This window comes from Drosophila tropicalis, unplaced genomic scaffold, assembly GCF_018151085.1.
Source record: "Drosophila tropicalis isolate 14030-0801.00 unplaced genomic scaffold, ASM1815108v1 contig_878, whole genome shotgun sequence".
NCBI classification, from domain to species: domain Eukaryota; kingdom Metazoa; phylum Arthropoda; class Insecta; order Diptera; family Drosophilidae; genus Drosophila; species Drosophila tropicalis.
Window position 1 is genome coordinate 1053230 of NW_027173374.1, and position 16217 is coordinate 1069446.

The 16217-nt window shown below is 36.8% G+C and overlaps 2 protein-coding genes across 2 annotated transcripts; both read right to left on the minus strand.

Moving 5' to 3' along the window:
• Positions 1 to 2016: 2016 nt before the first annotated feature.
• LOC137585321 (uncharacterized) lies at positions 2017 to 5140 on the minus strand. The gene is made up of 2 exons (XM_068301055.1): positions 4929 to 5140; positions 2017 to 2619 (listed from the first exon to the last, which is right to left on the minus strand). Exons 1-2 carry the CDS (start codon positions 4938 to 4940, stop codon positions 2140 to 2142), a joined length of 492 nt encoding a protein of 163 aa, XP_068157156.1. The 5' UTR covers positions 4941 to 5140; the 3' UTR covers positions 2017 to 2139.
• Positions 5141 to 6612: 1472 nt separating this feature from the next.
• Positions 6613 to 7478, minus strand: LOC137585903 (uncharacterized). The gene is made up of 3 exons (XM_068301929.1): positions 7390 to 7478; positions 6787 to 7319; positions 6613 to 6710 (listed from the first exon to the last, which is right to left on the minus strand). The coding sequence occupies exons 1-3, from the start codon at positions 7476 to 7478 to the stop codon at positions 6697 to 6699; spliced, it is 636 nt and encodes a 211-aa protein (XP_068158030.1). The 3' UTR covers positions 6613 to 6696.
• Between the last annotated feature and the right edge of the window lie 8739 nt (positions 7479 to 16217).

The following is a 16217-nucleotide window of genomic DNA, read 5'->3' on the forward strand; positions in this document are numbered from 1 at the left end:
TCATTTGAAATCCATTAAAAGCATTCAAAACATTAAATGAACTCCAATAAACTTATTAAAATGAAAAATTTTGAGAAGTTTATTCTAAAATGTTAGAATTCATTAAAAAATTTATAAAATTAATGGTTTAATGGGCCCTCTCCGACCTCCCCTGCTCATTCCTGGCTACGCCCTTGCATTTATAAATAAACTAGACAAATTTTTGGGATCTTGGTCAGTTATACAAAAGGATTTTGAAGAGTTTAGGGATTTTTAAAACAGTTGGTCAACCTGCTTTATTTCTCTGCCTTTTAGAGAAATTTTATTAAAAAAAATTAACAGATAAGTGTAATAAAAACCATTGGTCAGGATATCTACTTTATTGAGAAACATCTAAAAAAAAAAATTATACAAAATATTTAGCGCAATAAAAGTTAGTTTTTTCTCGCTTTTGTCTTTTGGTCTGAAGATGTTTAATGACACGAATTTATATTAAAGTATTTTTGTAGTTACAAATGAAAGAGAATTGAATTCCCCATCGAATGATACATTTTTCATTAAAATTTAATGAAAACTAGACAAGTTTTAACGCCTTGCAAAAAGAGATATTTCAAGCAGTTTTAGTTGGACTTTTAGTCACCTTTGAAAACCCCAAGACAATACAAAAGCGGAAATCATGTAATTCAAAATCAAATAAGAACAACTCGAGATATATTTCCCTTTAATAATTGTTGTTAAACTTAAGTTAAACAAAATGATTAGTAAAAACGTGCCAATCAAATGCCTTAAGATCCGTTTAAATTCATCAAACTATTAACAAATCTTTGCCAATTTTTCAAGCTTAGTCACTAAAATTCTTTGGGAGTTTCCCCAAAAAAAAAAGGAAAAAACAACACCTGCAAATTAAACTTGTCTCAAAATGTTGTCTTTGTATGTGTGGTGACTTTTGCTTTTGGCCATTTCATAGCTACTTTTATGTTGTTTATTTAGAACAAAACAAAAAATTTGAGTTATAAATGGGTTGCTTTCGCCTTGTTTTTACCCCACCTCAAAAAACCCAAAAAAACCGAAAAAAAAGACAATTTGCATGTCCCAAAATGTTTTTCGATTTGTTAAATATATAAAAATCAACATCACACGCATTTAAAAGGCATAAATAAGTTTTAGTGTCTCGGAGGGGAAACCCGTTGTCATTGATTGCTACTGGTCCCTGCCCTTATCCCCATCCCCTGTTGATAATAACAACTTTATTCAGGAACCTAACGAAATCTCTCTGTAAATATTTACTTACAATATTTAAAAAACAACTCCGGGCGATATGTTTGTATACACACAAAGTCCAGATTCATTCGAATTTGCTTTGTTTTAAGCACTTACAATTCATTTGTATGATTTTTCTGATTTGCTTGTTTGTTTCTCCTGGACTTTGTGTAAATTGGCCCGTTTTTTTTTCGAAAAAGTTTTTATTGTTTTTTTTATTATTACGCGCATGTTTTTGAGATCAAAGACATGCTTTAGCAAACAAATATATATATATATAATACATATATATATACATTTTGTATGTAAAACATTTTCGCTGGGAATTTACGTCGGAACACAGAGCTCAGAATAAAATGCACAAAAAAAAAAAAGAAGAAAAATTACTTTTTTATACATTTTGCTTAACGTAATTTCAATTATTTAGCAGAGGGTTCAAAAACAAACTGTTTGCTTGCTAACAACTATTTGCCCAGCTCTGGCCAAAAAGCCTCAAAGCAACGTGCCTCAAAATTGAACCGCAACATTACTTGCACGCCAGACACATCCCAGCTGCTGGAGGTTCCTTTTGCGGTTGTCTCCTTGATGCCCCCCACCCCGTGCCCGTGCTCAGAGACTGGGCGCATTATTATCGAATCAATATCCATGCGAAAGCAAATGCAAATCTCATCAAATTTAATATGCACATTGACCACAATAAACCCAGACGCATCATTTGACAATCTTCGAGAGTTGGAGTTCGAGTCTGGGGCCCATATTTAACAATTAAACCACAAATTTTGAATTATTATTGTAGGGGGTGGCGAAAATAGATGCATATATTACTCTAGTTGGTGAAAATCTATAAGGACTAAATTGATATTAATTGGTAAAATGTTTATCTCTGCTCTCTCTCTCGTCTTATTGCAGGGCATAGACTAGTTTTTCGACATGCAAAGGCTTTCTGGTTAGAAAACTCCAAATAACTGCCTTCAAAAAGGATATTTGCATTTCGATATAAATGCGCCAGGCCATAAATTGATTCTGATGAAACGTCGACGTAATCTTTTGTATAACTATTACATTGCCGATGATATTAGTTAGAACGATTGCCACATAGACACCCAGGAAGCCAACTATCAAAAGACGTTCTGCAATTGGATTCCCCAATTCTGAATCCCAGCGGCTCCATGCAATCACTACCAAGGCGGTCAGTGGCAGAGCGGCCAATATCATATGTGGATTCAGCGTGAAGTTCATGTGAATGGTAGCCAAGTAGTTCGGACTAAAGAAATACGATTCCACGGATATGCTAATATACATTTTCGGATGAACCAAAGCCATTATAAGAATTGTATAGAGTAATAAACCTGCGAATCCATGTCGAGCTGATAGTGCCATCTGAAAGAAAAAGAATACGTAATTGACGAGAAGAAAATTATTGTATTGGCCCCTAATATAACAAATTCTGTTTTAAAGAGTCTCTAATATGTAAAATTATAGTAAATGGTTAGAAATTAAATCACGAAATCATTCAATGATGGGTTTGCTTTTGCCTGTCTAAACTTTAAACAAAAATCGTAAGACTCTTAAAGAAACCCCATATTTTTGGGCATCTTAAAGTCCTTCCTCACTCACAAAAAAACCTCTTAAAAGCTTTGTCACTATGAGAATGCCACATGTTTTGCTTTTGATCCTCATAAGTCTCTCATTCCCAATGTATTCAATTCCTTCCTGCATTTGTGATCCTCGACTATTACAGTGAGAATCGCCTTCCACGGATGAGAGTTAAATCTTAATAAAATTGGATTTTATACATATTTTGTTTCAATAGAATAGTTTCAATAGAGAAGTCGGGCAATTCTTTTGCCATTTTATTTAAGTTAGTTAGTTACTTGTGTGGCATGCTACTCGCTATAAGCTGCAAGTAAGATGCTTTTCTTGCAGAACACTTAAGATTGGAATTGCACTTACAGTTAATATCATTTGCTTTTACTTCCATCAGGTTGTTGTATTCCATTGTTTAAGCCCTTAATTAACAGAAAGACAGTGATAGAGAGATGGCGAGGGGGGGATAGACTTACGCACAGAAACACCTTGTTGTGTGGGTCATTAGTGCAAACGAGCGTTGCATTGGGGGCAGCTGTTGGCACGCCTGCTTAATTGTCGTTAATTACTTGCATTTCATCGATGCCTTTTAATCTTCACTTGTGCTTGCAACTGTCTTGCCCAAAAAAGGTGAGGCAATAAAAATCCAAGTGGCAAAGAAGAACAGGCTGCAAGCAGCATCAGCAGCATCAACAACAACAACCGAAGTATAATTAATTGCATATTTCGACAACAGCTTGCAACAGACTTTGATGTCAGGCAGAGGGAGAGGTTGAAATGGCCAAAAGCAAACAACAATCGAAACGAAAGTGCCAATGACAAGTGCAGGCTTCGCTTGTCGATCTGATGCTGATGTAATGGAAAATATTTAAACCAAATCTTATGGAAATTGCAAAGGCATAAAATAAATCAAAGCAAAAGGCCAGTTAATGGCAAAATGATTAAGCGAAAGTTGTACAATTCTCAAAATCAAAATTCGTATGCCTGAGTGTGTGTGTGTGTGTGTTTGTGTGTATGTGGACCGCCTGTTGACAGCGATAAATCAGCTAATATAATGAGTCAAAGTTATTGTTCAACAAGGCTCATTAATCACCATGCATATCAAATTAAGAGTACATTATTCCAATTCCAAAGATTTGCATACACATAAAGACACCGAAATGCATGTGTGTGTGTGTGTATCTAACGGTAACGCGTTGCATACTTTGAGGCGGCATGTTCATTAGAGTCACATTTTAACCCGATGGCAGGGCCATGCGATTTTCTGTTTACCCGTACGCTAATTGCAAATGCCAATCAGGGCGTTGCCCGAACCAACTCTCCCCTTCCCTCCCCCAAATGGTAGAACACGCCAACCAACCGACTTGGCCTCAAGTTGAGATGCGAGTTGCTTGCCAACAGTCTGGCTCTCGTATGGGGCGGATTGGGTTGAGCTGCCTCTGATTGCTCCAATTGCCAAGCGCCCAAGCACGCACGAGTGCCTTATACAAAGTTAAAACTAAACAAGTCTTGTCCGCATCTCAGTGAGGAGCAGCAACGAACGATACGATGGGACAACAACTGTCAACGCACAAAGACAACCAAGCTCTGATACATACATATAACGAAACGGTTAATTTAGACTATGACAACAGAACAACAACAAACGAAACGGCAGTTCAAAAGCCGTCAACGCCAAATGAGAAAGCAAAAAGGATGCCGGTTGAGGAGTCTCGTTGCTTTCTGCAAGGCTCTTTTCTCTGCCATTTGCATGGGGTTTGTACGGGATCTGCAATTATTTCACTTTCTTGGTGTGTGGGCGGGTGGCGTTTAATGCTAGATTGCCTCACTCTATCTCCCTTTCGTCATATAAAACATTTTTTAGTGCTCACTCGCAAGAGGAGTACAGTCATTCGCTTTAAGAAATGCTGGCAAATGTTTAAAATTTAATTAGCAACGCTCTCTGATTATGCCAACATTTTCGAGCAGCGTGCATGAAATTAGAGTTGGCTTTCCCGTCGAATTGACGGCCATAAAAATGGCAACAAAATGGCAAATGATACAATACAAGAACAACAACAGAAAGAAGAGGTATACAATAAACTACACACACAAATACTTACAATCTTTTTCATAGATGCGAGAGTCCAACCAGGAGACCAAAGTATTATTTTCAGCTGGGATATTGCAGTAATTTTCTTAAACGTAAATTTAAACAAAACAAGTACTATCTTTATATAATTGGATGGGTTTCCTGCTTAGTTCAAATGTATGTAACTAGTGGAAAAAGTGTTGAAAGTGATTTAAAAATTGTGATCACACATGTGTATGAGAAATCAAACTAGACGTATAAAGCTCAAACACCTTTGTTGTCTAAGGGTATTTGATTCTAATCCTTTGCTTGCTGCGGTCGCGTCGTCTCCTCCATTGAGGCAAACAATGGGCCAACACTTTAGCACCTCAACCAAACATCACTCCACATATTGCCATGGTATAATACATACATAGTTGTAGTAGTAGTCGTGCTTTTTTGTAGATTTTTCATTTATTGTTTTCTTCTTTTCAACACACAGAAATACGACGACGAAACAATTTGCGGCCAGCCAGTATTCACACTCAATGTGAAGTGTTTGAGTATTCTGTTCTTTGTGTGTGTGTGTGTGTGTATTAAGTTGGTGTTTTATACTATATTTTTAGAATTTTGTTTGCAGCTTGCATGTTTTGTCAACATATTTTTTTATGTAAAAGTTTCTGATGAAAGCCATGAAAACTGAAAGAAGCAAGATGTGACACAACGAATGACAGATAAGACACATTTCCTGACAGACGCTTTTTGTTTTATATCCCAGCTCTTTGGTGGCAACTTGTAAATGAAATATTCTGTTCTTTATTCTGTTGATTATCCATCAACAGTTAAAGTTTTTACTAACTTGATGATCTAATTCGCTGTATGTATAAACATTTAGAGTTCACATAAAGATAAACTTATACAAATTATGGAAAATAGTTTTATAATTGAAATTAATCGATCTAAATCTTATTAAAATTATAGAACAGGCTTTATTTGTTTAAAAAAAATCATTTAGAAATGCCTGGAATGCCATTTAATGGAATTCCCCTTAACATTATTAAAATTGTTTGTTTTTTTTACTGCAAAAAATTACTTAATTTATTTTCAAATTCAAAAAGTGTTTATAAATGCCTTAATTAAAATGTGAAAATATTTGTTTGTATGAAGCTTGGCCATTAAACGCTTTAACGTTCAATGAATCGATCGTTAAAAAAACGTTTTTTGGAGAATCCAAACAGAAGGTGTTAATCTGGCTTATCACTTGGAGGACTTGTTGATCCGGATTGTTATACAATATATATGTATTTATATAACGTTACAGCTTGATCAATATGGTGGCATACATTCTTTGCATATCATTTAGATGGAGGTTGATCCGACTCTTGCAAATCTATTTTAATCTGCATGCAGGCGCCAGATGTTCTGTTTAAGGAGTCTAGCGAGAAAAGGATAAGTAGAGGAATCAATTTTGTAGTGATTCTGAGCACCATTTTCACTGCAAAGTGCTGGCAAGAGCGATGAGCATTGAAAATGGATGTTTCTAGCATCTGTTATATGGGCAGCCAAAAAGTATGCTACAGTTCCTTGCTGTCTATGCAAGCATCTTTTATTAATCATTATGCCAGGCAGTTTAATTAAAAACTTAGCTTAACCGACAGCCGCCTTTAGAGCTGTTGCACTCAGCAACGGCGTTGTGCCACAACACCCGATGTCCCATGAGCAAGAGGAGGAGGACGAGGGGGAGTATTGAGTGGAGGATGGTTTGCTGCAACAGGGAATGCAAGCTGCTGCTTCTGCTTCTGGAACTGCTTCCGTTGCATTTACTTGGGATGAGCTAATTAAAATGCATTGTTTAATGCAAATAATGGATTATACATATATATAGACGGTAGTTTCAAGTGTTTACTTACGCCAACAGTTGAGTGCCTTCTGCGGGGGCATAGGCAGAATATTCAACGTTTGGCGCCGGCAAGGAACTGTTGCAGGCGGCGCCTTAACGATTTTTGGCTCTGTTTGTGGATATTGTTGTTGAGCCTGAATTGGCTTTGGCAGACTCAACGGCTGTTGTTGTTGTTGTTGCTGTTGTAGATGCACATTGACGCCATTGAACCCTGGCAATATTTGAGGTTGTTGACTCACCAACCTTACAGGCTGTGGGCTTTCATAAACAAAAAAGTGTTGCCGATGCTGCTGTTGCTGAGGTTGCTGAAATTGCTGTTGCTGCGGCCGCTGTGGTTGATTCGTCGGCGTCTGCCAATTTGGCACAGTTTGGCCCAACAAATTGTACAACAATGGCGCCAAAGTTTCGCTCCCTGTGATTTGTTTCAGCTGCTGATGCAACTGAGCTGGCTCAATAATTTGTATTGGTGCCCGCTGAATATCCACCGCAGTTTGCCCATTTCGACCTGCTAAACCTCTTTGTATATGGGTTGTGTATACCGAACTGAAAGTAAATAAATGCATAGTTTGCTCAATAGATTGACCTGCTTGCCTCCAGCCTTCCAGCGACCTACTTTGTCAACGGCTGTTCAAACAACTGAGCCTCAGCCAAGCACACAGCAAACCACATCAAATTAAGTAAACTTTGCAAATCAACAGACATATTCATCTATAAATAAGTTAGTTAAATTGCAAACGTTTCTATAGGTAGGTAGTACCTCCGTCTACACGGAACTCCAAAAATGAACTAAAAGTTTGAAAAGAACAGCACACTCACAATAAGCCGCCTTTTCGATAAGCCATTCATAAACGTCAAGATTATCTATTGACAATTAATTAGTATAGCTAATACCTGTAGGTGTGTGTGTGTGTGTGTCTCTCTCTCTTTGTGTGTGTTTGTTTCGGCAATTTAATTATTGTTTTTGTTTTTATTTCAGAGATTCATTTGTTATTTTAGTTAATTATTTATTCACATAATTATGCAAATATTATTAAGTGTGAACAATTGAATATGCATGATTTGAGCTACAAATACAAATGCAATAAACGGTATACATAATATATATATTTAATGCCTATAATTTCTCTTATTATATTTTTATTTTTAACAAAAAAAATAGATCTAGAAAATGTTTTAGTATACAATTATTTCATTTCGAATGTGGCAAATTAAACCAAATTATTTATTATAGATACATATAGCTAACAGGAACAAGTAGATTCCTATGTCATTTGGTAAATAATATGGATTTTGTACTTGTAAAATCTGTTCCCACAATATCTACAAAAACATCAAAATTGAGCAGAACTTGTAAGATGAAGGGTAGACTAAAAGGTATGCTCAATGAGGCCAGACAGTGGACATTAGGGCATACCAATTCGTTTTTCTGGAGGATATCAGGCATTTGAAAATGGTTTAGAAATGTCTGTTAGTCGATCATATATCCTTACCGATCCACAGAGAAAATATATTAAAGGATTCTTTAATTGTGAACATGGAAAACCTATGCCATGGAAGTATTCTATCATGGCGCGAGTGCCACGGGAATAAACTCCAACTCCACCTAGACAAAAGAACAGGGCACTATCCAAGAAGGGAAACACTTCTTAGATAAACTGATACATTTCTAAATCGATATCAGTTAACTGGATCTCGAAACCATTTTTTGAAACATTTTCTACCATAATACGATTTAAGGACACATATAATTTTTTTGACCGAGCCCCAACTTCCCTTACTCCATATCGGGTTAACTTTGTAGCTATTAGTCATTAGTCATTTTCTTTTGTTTTAAACAGATTTACAACTGAACATGTTTTGATAGAAATTGCTTTAACCCTTGAGTTAGTATAATTATGATTAAAACAACTGAAAATAGTTTTCAATTGAATTTTTCAGATTTATAAATTACTTAACCAAGTTTGAGGTAATCGTTCTAAGGTCAACATTTAATTTTCGTTTTGAAACTCTTCCTTTCTTACTCTCTCTTTAGATCTCTTTCTGTATATTCGTGTATTTTTCTATTGCTCCCACTCTTTTAACAGCAATCCCTTTATCAGAGGTCTGCGCTTTTGGCTCGACCACCAAAGTCATGAAATTTAGTGTTGGCGGCATAATTAGACCATCAATTGCGGAACACTCATGACAGTCATGAATGAGCCGTTGTGTGTGTGTGTGTGGGGGAGAAAACCGCAGAGCTAGATGGCATACACTCACCCGCAGCCACATAGCCACACCACATGAACACACACTCACACACATCACAGCACATCACATTCGGTGGTTGGAGTATAAAGTAAGTATTATGGCCCAAAAGCATAAACTCATCAGCGTCGGAAATGCTGACAGCGGGAGGACAGCAACAAAGATGGCGAAAACTAAAAGCCAACACAAAGACGAACAAAGCTAACGATGGCCGAGGATTGTTGCTCACAGCTTTCGTATAGAACAACACAGCATAAACAGAAAGCGCCATTTTGAATGGCAAAATGCAAAAGCTACAAATGCTACTTTTGTTCCTCATAAATATTCACATTTGTATATACACACACACACACATACATACATATGTATATACACTCACATTTGGTTAAGGATTTTGTTAGGGTCTGAGTGGGAAAGAGAGAGAGAGAGAGATGGAGAGAGTTTTGCAGCCTGTTGGTCGCTTTCATTTTCAGTTTTAGCCAAAAGGCGCAATAGTGTGAAAATGTTGAGTATTTTTATGACTATTTTTTGGTGACTACCAACAACAACAACAACAAGCAACGAGCTGGCCAACACAACCAAGCGGAGTGTGAAAGTTAAGCACATAAATTACATGCGAATTTTTGAAATTCGGGCGAGAGAAATTAAAAGCACATTGCCCGATCCAAAAACCCCAAAAACACTTAAAATATGGCAAACGCTCGCTTGGGAGAGCTCGAATGTGTGAAGTGCAGTGGTAGAGAGCAGAACTAGGGGCAGAGGCATCTACAACGGCGGCAGCGCTTTTTAGTAAAATTACACGCTCTAATCCACAACTTTTGAGTGGGCCGAAAAAAAAAAAAAAGAAGAATCCAAATAGAAGATGGAAAACCCATCACACATAGAGATGAAAGGCGACATTTCAGCAAGCAGTGCCTAGGGCTTTTCAAGGGCTGCAAGAATTCGCCAGACAGCGGCAAAGACCTAAACGCAAAACAAGCAAGGGATATACTCTTCATACACTCATACAGGCATCTACACATACACTGATGCACACAGACAAGCTAGCCTGAAAGTATGCAAAACATAATTCATGCTGATGGAATACATATGCACATGTAAGTGTGCGGTAAGAGGGAGACTGGGGTGGTAGTCGAGAACGAGAAGGCAACTCTCATGTATGTATGTGTGCTGGTAGCCAGGGCTAAAAATCATATGCATCACGTGATTAAACGCGTCATGCATGAAAATGTAAAATATTGTGCAACCATATACATATAGAGACAAACACACACACACACAGCAGCAGACTCCCCACAATGGGGGCAGACACGACGAGAAGAGAGAAAGGAAAAAAAATTAGACACCGCACGTCATGTTTACTTGACTTGACTGGCAAAGCCGGGTTCGAAAAACTCAGCTTGCTCGTGACCAACAAACACAAGCAAACAAAACGCCTCGCTTACAAATTTTCCACAATTTTTTCTCATTTAAATGGAAGAAGAAATTGTGAGTTAGTGAGTAAGTGAGTGAGTGAGTGAGTGAGTGAGCGAATGAATGAATGACGGAGCAGCCAACGCTGCTGCCACTGACTGAGATGAATCTGGGCAGCACGTGCTGAGACATTGCCAGACGATAGCTTGAACCCTGGCTAGTTATATGGGGTTTGCTTGTACATACATATGTCTGGTTTGCTGTTGGTCTCTAAATTAAATGGTAAAGAATGCTGTGCTATAATCTATTTCAACTCCTTATAAGACAGCATCAAAAGTCAAGTAGAAAAATAAACAAGAGCTTGCTGAAGAACAGGTAAAAGATACGATTGACTTTATTTCCAATGATTAACAGTGAATTCTGATGAAAAATTGAAGTCAGTAACCGATAAAATGTCTTCTTGAATTCTAATCTGGATCAAATAGTAACATCTTGGTCAACATCTTGCAACATCTTGATATGAAAATGCAACTTTAATACGCATACGTCACGTTGGCCGTCACTTTAGTTTCTAAAGTTTTTCTTTGTTCTTTGCTCCCTACTGAGCGGCATATGTATGTGGTCTGGTACAAAGGGCCAAAAGGAAAACGAACTTTTTGCATCCTTGGCGAAAATTTATTACTGCAACTTGTATATATATCTATATATGTATATATATATCATTTAGCATAGCACCGCTGAAATTATGTCAGGCATGGCGGATAAAAGTTTAAGTTTAACTACTTTTCTATGACTTTTTGTCTATTTTCTTGAGCAAAAGAATATGGCAGAAAAAAAAGTGAGTACACACAAAGCCAGAGAAAAACTTTCTTCATTTGATGTGCACACTTTGTCGCAGTTGATTATTTTTTGTACTATTTTTTTTTTTTTTTTTTTGTTCTGCCTACAAAATGTGACAAATTCTAGTCTTTTACGGCATATATATATGTTCTCTCTCTGTTTGTGTCTTGCCTCCTGCCACGCGTGACACATATTTAATTTCTTTTTAGCATAGTTTTAGAGCACAGCGCAGTGCAGCTAAATTATGGCAAACACGTCGTATGCACTTGGAGATAAAAAAAAGGAAAAAAAGGACAAAGCAAAAAAAAAAAACCTATGTTGCTCACAAAGGACTGAGACATGTTGACGCAAACTACTTAGGTATTGGGGACAGAGTCCTGCTGTAGCAGCAGCTCTTCATTAGTGCTTGCATTGAAATTTAGCATTGCATTACTTAAAGAGACCGACCGACTGGCCACTCCCCAGAGACTAGCAATGGGAAGGGAGGGGAAAAAAAAGGAAACTTTACTTTTGCTGCAAATCAGCGAAAGCGCCAACAAACTATTAAAAACTTTACAACAAGAAAAACTTTTACAGGACCAAGACTTACTCCGGCTTCCACTGCCAGTGGCATCCATATCTGACGAGTGCCAAAAAGCAAAAGTTTTTCCTTGGCTGCCGTTGCATACAATGTTTGTGCTGATTGCAGAGCACAGCACAGCAAATAGCTTTTGATTTCACAAATCAAAACTTTCTTGTGCGGCATGCACGTGATTTATGCCTGCAGCAAGAGGAAGCAGATGCAGAAGTAAAAGCCCGACGATCGCCGGCGACATGCACGAGCGAATTGGAGTACCCCAAAAAAAAAAAAAACAACCAACTTGACTTGGTCCAGCTTAAGAAGATGTGAATCCAACAAAGAAAAATTCAACAAAGTTGCCATTTTCTTCGTTGGGCTTAATGCACATTTAGATTTCGTTCAACGTGGCGCATTTTAATGGCAGCTCATCAGGATCCTCTGATGGTCTGCTTCAATGCAAAAGTTTCTAATGAAACTCCCGGCATTCTTAACACTTTCGTCTAATTGCCACACACTTACAACTTACAACTTCTTCGTTTCGCCCACATTACAACTTTATACAAATGAAAATTACATTACACGAGCTTCTTATGGGCCATGAAGCAGGTGCAAGAAGACCAAAACGAACATTTATGTTCCTTCATAAATAACATCAAAATAACAGCTAACTGCTTCACAGGAGAATTTTCGCTAATAAAGTGCCTAAAAACAACAACGGCAACAACAACTAACAAAATAACAACACAAAACTTACCGCTGCATTTAACAATCTGGCGACCACCAAAAAAGTTGCCAGTTCTGTGGTGTAATGTGGTGGCGCTCTGCATCCAGCTTAGAGGTAAATGCAGCATAGTTAACGATTTAGAAACCCACTCCAAAATGAAGGTTTAACAACTGAGAAATACCCTTTGCCATATGCCACCAAGGGCACCTTCGGTTTAGTTACAGAATGACAAAGACCTAAATGAAGAATTTTCAAGGAATTTGTATATAATTAATTTATTGAAATAAACAGTAGGAGTTATGTAAGTATATACCCCAATTACTACCCTTTGCAAAAACCGGATACATGAAAAGTTTTTAGTGTTGCATACTTATCAGGTGGCAGCGTAGTTAGCTTGAAAATGTAGGCTAATTAGTTGGGTTTAAGCGCGGCTTATGTGTGCCACTTAATGGGGCTTGCAACGGCAGCAACAGCAGCATACAATCCGCTTGCTATATAAATAGTTGCCTCCCTTGACCAAATGCTTGTCTTCCAACCACAAAATGGTTAGCATACTTTCGGGCGGACAAGCATTAAATGTATGTAATTGCAGTTGCTGTTGTTGTTGTTGTAGTTACTAGTATAAAACGAAAAACTCTTACCAAAAACATTTTTGAGGGTGGCAACTTTAAAATTAACGAACAGACAACACAAATTGCCACTGGGCCACAAAACATGTGGCCATTGCTGTTGTTTTTGTTGCTGTTGTTGTTGCTGTTGCTGCTGATGGTGTTGCTATTTTCCCCTTCTATCAACCAATTCCTTCTTCCCCTTTATCTGACACTTTTCTCTCCTGTCTTTTTTGCTCATCTGCTTGTCATGTCATTGAAGCGTAAGTGAGACATTTGCGACGCTTGTTTAATTAAAATAAATTTTAATTTAATCAAAAACTCCCTTTGTGGGCATAAATGTGTGTGCGTGCAACAACAACAACAACAACAGCAACTAACACCGTTTGGTATTTTACATTAAAATTGTTGGCATAGTTTTTCAATGGGTTTTTGTTTAAGTTGCCCTAGCAACAACTGTCACATGCTTTAAAATTCCAACAAACTGAAAGTTTTGCAACATGTTAGAGTACTTACCTTTGGTAAGATAGAAAGAGAGAGAGTGATACAAAATGGGAGAGACAGAGAGAGAGAGACAAATAGCTCTGATATTCAGGTGTCACAGAAGGGCATCTCACTTAATTAAATCATTTCTCTTAGCATTCTTATGTAAGAAAATCGAAAAATATATCAACATCACCTAAATTGATTTTGTTAAACTTTTGTTTTAACATACATACATGCATTAATGAGTAAATCCTTAAACTGTGACTAGTTTAATTTGATTTGTTTGATGTAAATATATATCCAAGAACTATAAACATAGCTACATATGTAGTTTATCTACATAGACATACATATATATAAATTTATAAGCTAAATATTATCCTTTAATTTAATGGCACTGGTCTATCTTCCCATCAGTTACTACATTCATTTTTGTTGGCCAAATTAAGCAAATTTCATTTTTTTTGGACAACCAATTAAATGTTTTAGCTTAAAAGAAAAGTTTTTAATTTAATTCAAATGTTTATTTTCTCTTTTTTTGTGGAAATTGCCGCTAGTATTTGGCCCAGCCAAGAGAGTGTCTGTGTGTGTGTGTAAGGATTGTTTCAATTTACTTTGTCCAGCTGGCAGTGCGGGTTTGATTCGATTTAGAAAACTATATCCAGTTGTTGACTGAAAGGCACAGACTCCAAATACATATGACTATTCGGGCCGTACACTAATTGCCAATAACAAAAAAAAAAAAAAAAAAAACAAAAAGAACACCATAAATGCAATTAAAGTTTTAACTCCTGGCCAACCACCACGATGCAGCCGGCCAACAAATGTTATAACAATTAAAAAGGAAAAGCCATACATACATATATACACACGCATATACATACATATAAAAAAAGAGAAGAGAAAAAGCGCAGCGAGGCCATGAAAAATGCATATTTGGGTTTAACCGAAAAATAAACAAGGCAAAGGCATTGCTGCAGTCGACCGAGGTTGTTTCTTTTTTGTTCCCTCCTTTTTTGATGCACTGTACACTTTTATTTTGAACGCGCGCGCGCTGAGCTGAAAAGTATGCAACAATAAATTTCGCCACGACGCACGCTTTTCATTTATTTTGCCGCCTGGCATGCTAAGCCACACCCCTACCGCGCCTTGTTTCTCGCAACCAACACAAGCGAAAGAGAAATGCAAATAAATTGTTGCAAAACTAAAAAACCGTTTTGCCTGCCAATTTTCTATCAATTGTTCTTTTATGTGGCCAATTCTTGAACGGAACTTGGACTGAACGGGGGCTATTTTGACTTTATTGCCGCCTGACCATAAATCTGTTTAGCCGCTCTCTTTTTATATTTTTGGGCCAGGCATAAAAGTTTTTATTATTTTTGTTGGTCCGAAATTGATTTTATTATTGGACAGGCAGTCAGGCAGACAGGCAATCTGTTGAGCCTATTGAGCTCCTGTTAGTTAACAGGCCGTTTTTGTACTGTACACCCAGAAGCAATTGACAAATTCAACTACCAACTTTGCCAACTTATTCTCCAATCTGAATCAGCTAACACACACCACTTTCCCATGCCTGCTGCACCTGCATTTTATGGCTGTCAATTGCAATTGCAACTGACTCTGCTCTGCTTTGGTCTGGGCAATCTCTAAACTCTTCTACTATATGACTATGACATCAACCGAGTCAAGTGCATTTTTAGATGCACTTTATAAATTTGCATTTTGCATTTGCCGCTTGAGTTTCTTTTGCCGTTTTCATGCAACATTTTTCATACATACCTAGATACAGGCATATATTTTTGAGATAAATTTCATTTTTGATTTACCTATGAACTCATCGAGGCATGGAAACTAGTTGTGGTTGTGTGGTGGCTACAGATGGCAGTTGGAGAAACCTTTGAAATGCGTTAGGCAATTGAAATCAAAGCTGATGTTAAGTAATTACTCAGTATGATAAGACCATGATGAATGAATAGGCAACAAGATTTGGTCAAGTTGAACAGGGTGGGGGAGGGAGTATTGAAAAGATTATTGCATACAGGAATTTGCAAATGTCAATAAAACTATCAAAATACAAAAATCTATGACAACATGACAAGTTATCTCTGTTAGATATACAATTAAATCTGTACTCAAAAATATGTGAGCCTTAAATTTGATTTGTTTTGGCATTTAAATGTTTTCTCGGTAAAATTGTGTATGACAAATGGAGAAATACTTTTTCAAAAAACAAACCACAATAATAATTTTAGTTTTCATAAAAAATTTTTTACAAATAATTAAATATTTGGCCATGTTAATGTTAAGTTTTTATTTTCAAGAAATTTCCAATTGTTAGTCAAAAACTTTAAGCTAGTAATATCAGATGCCACTTGTAATGATTTATTTTTTTTTATTTATTTTTTTTTTTATATTGTTATATGGGCTTAACTATGGAAATGAAAATAATATGAAAATAATCCGCAAATGCCAACCCGTAAGATTAGTGACAACAAACGAAAGCCACAAAACGGAATAAGATTTTTCATTTTGTATCAAATTTCCATGACAGTCAAGTTTTAAAAAAC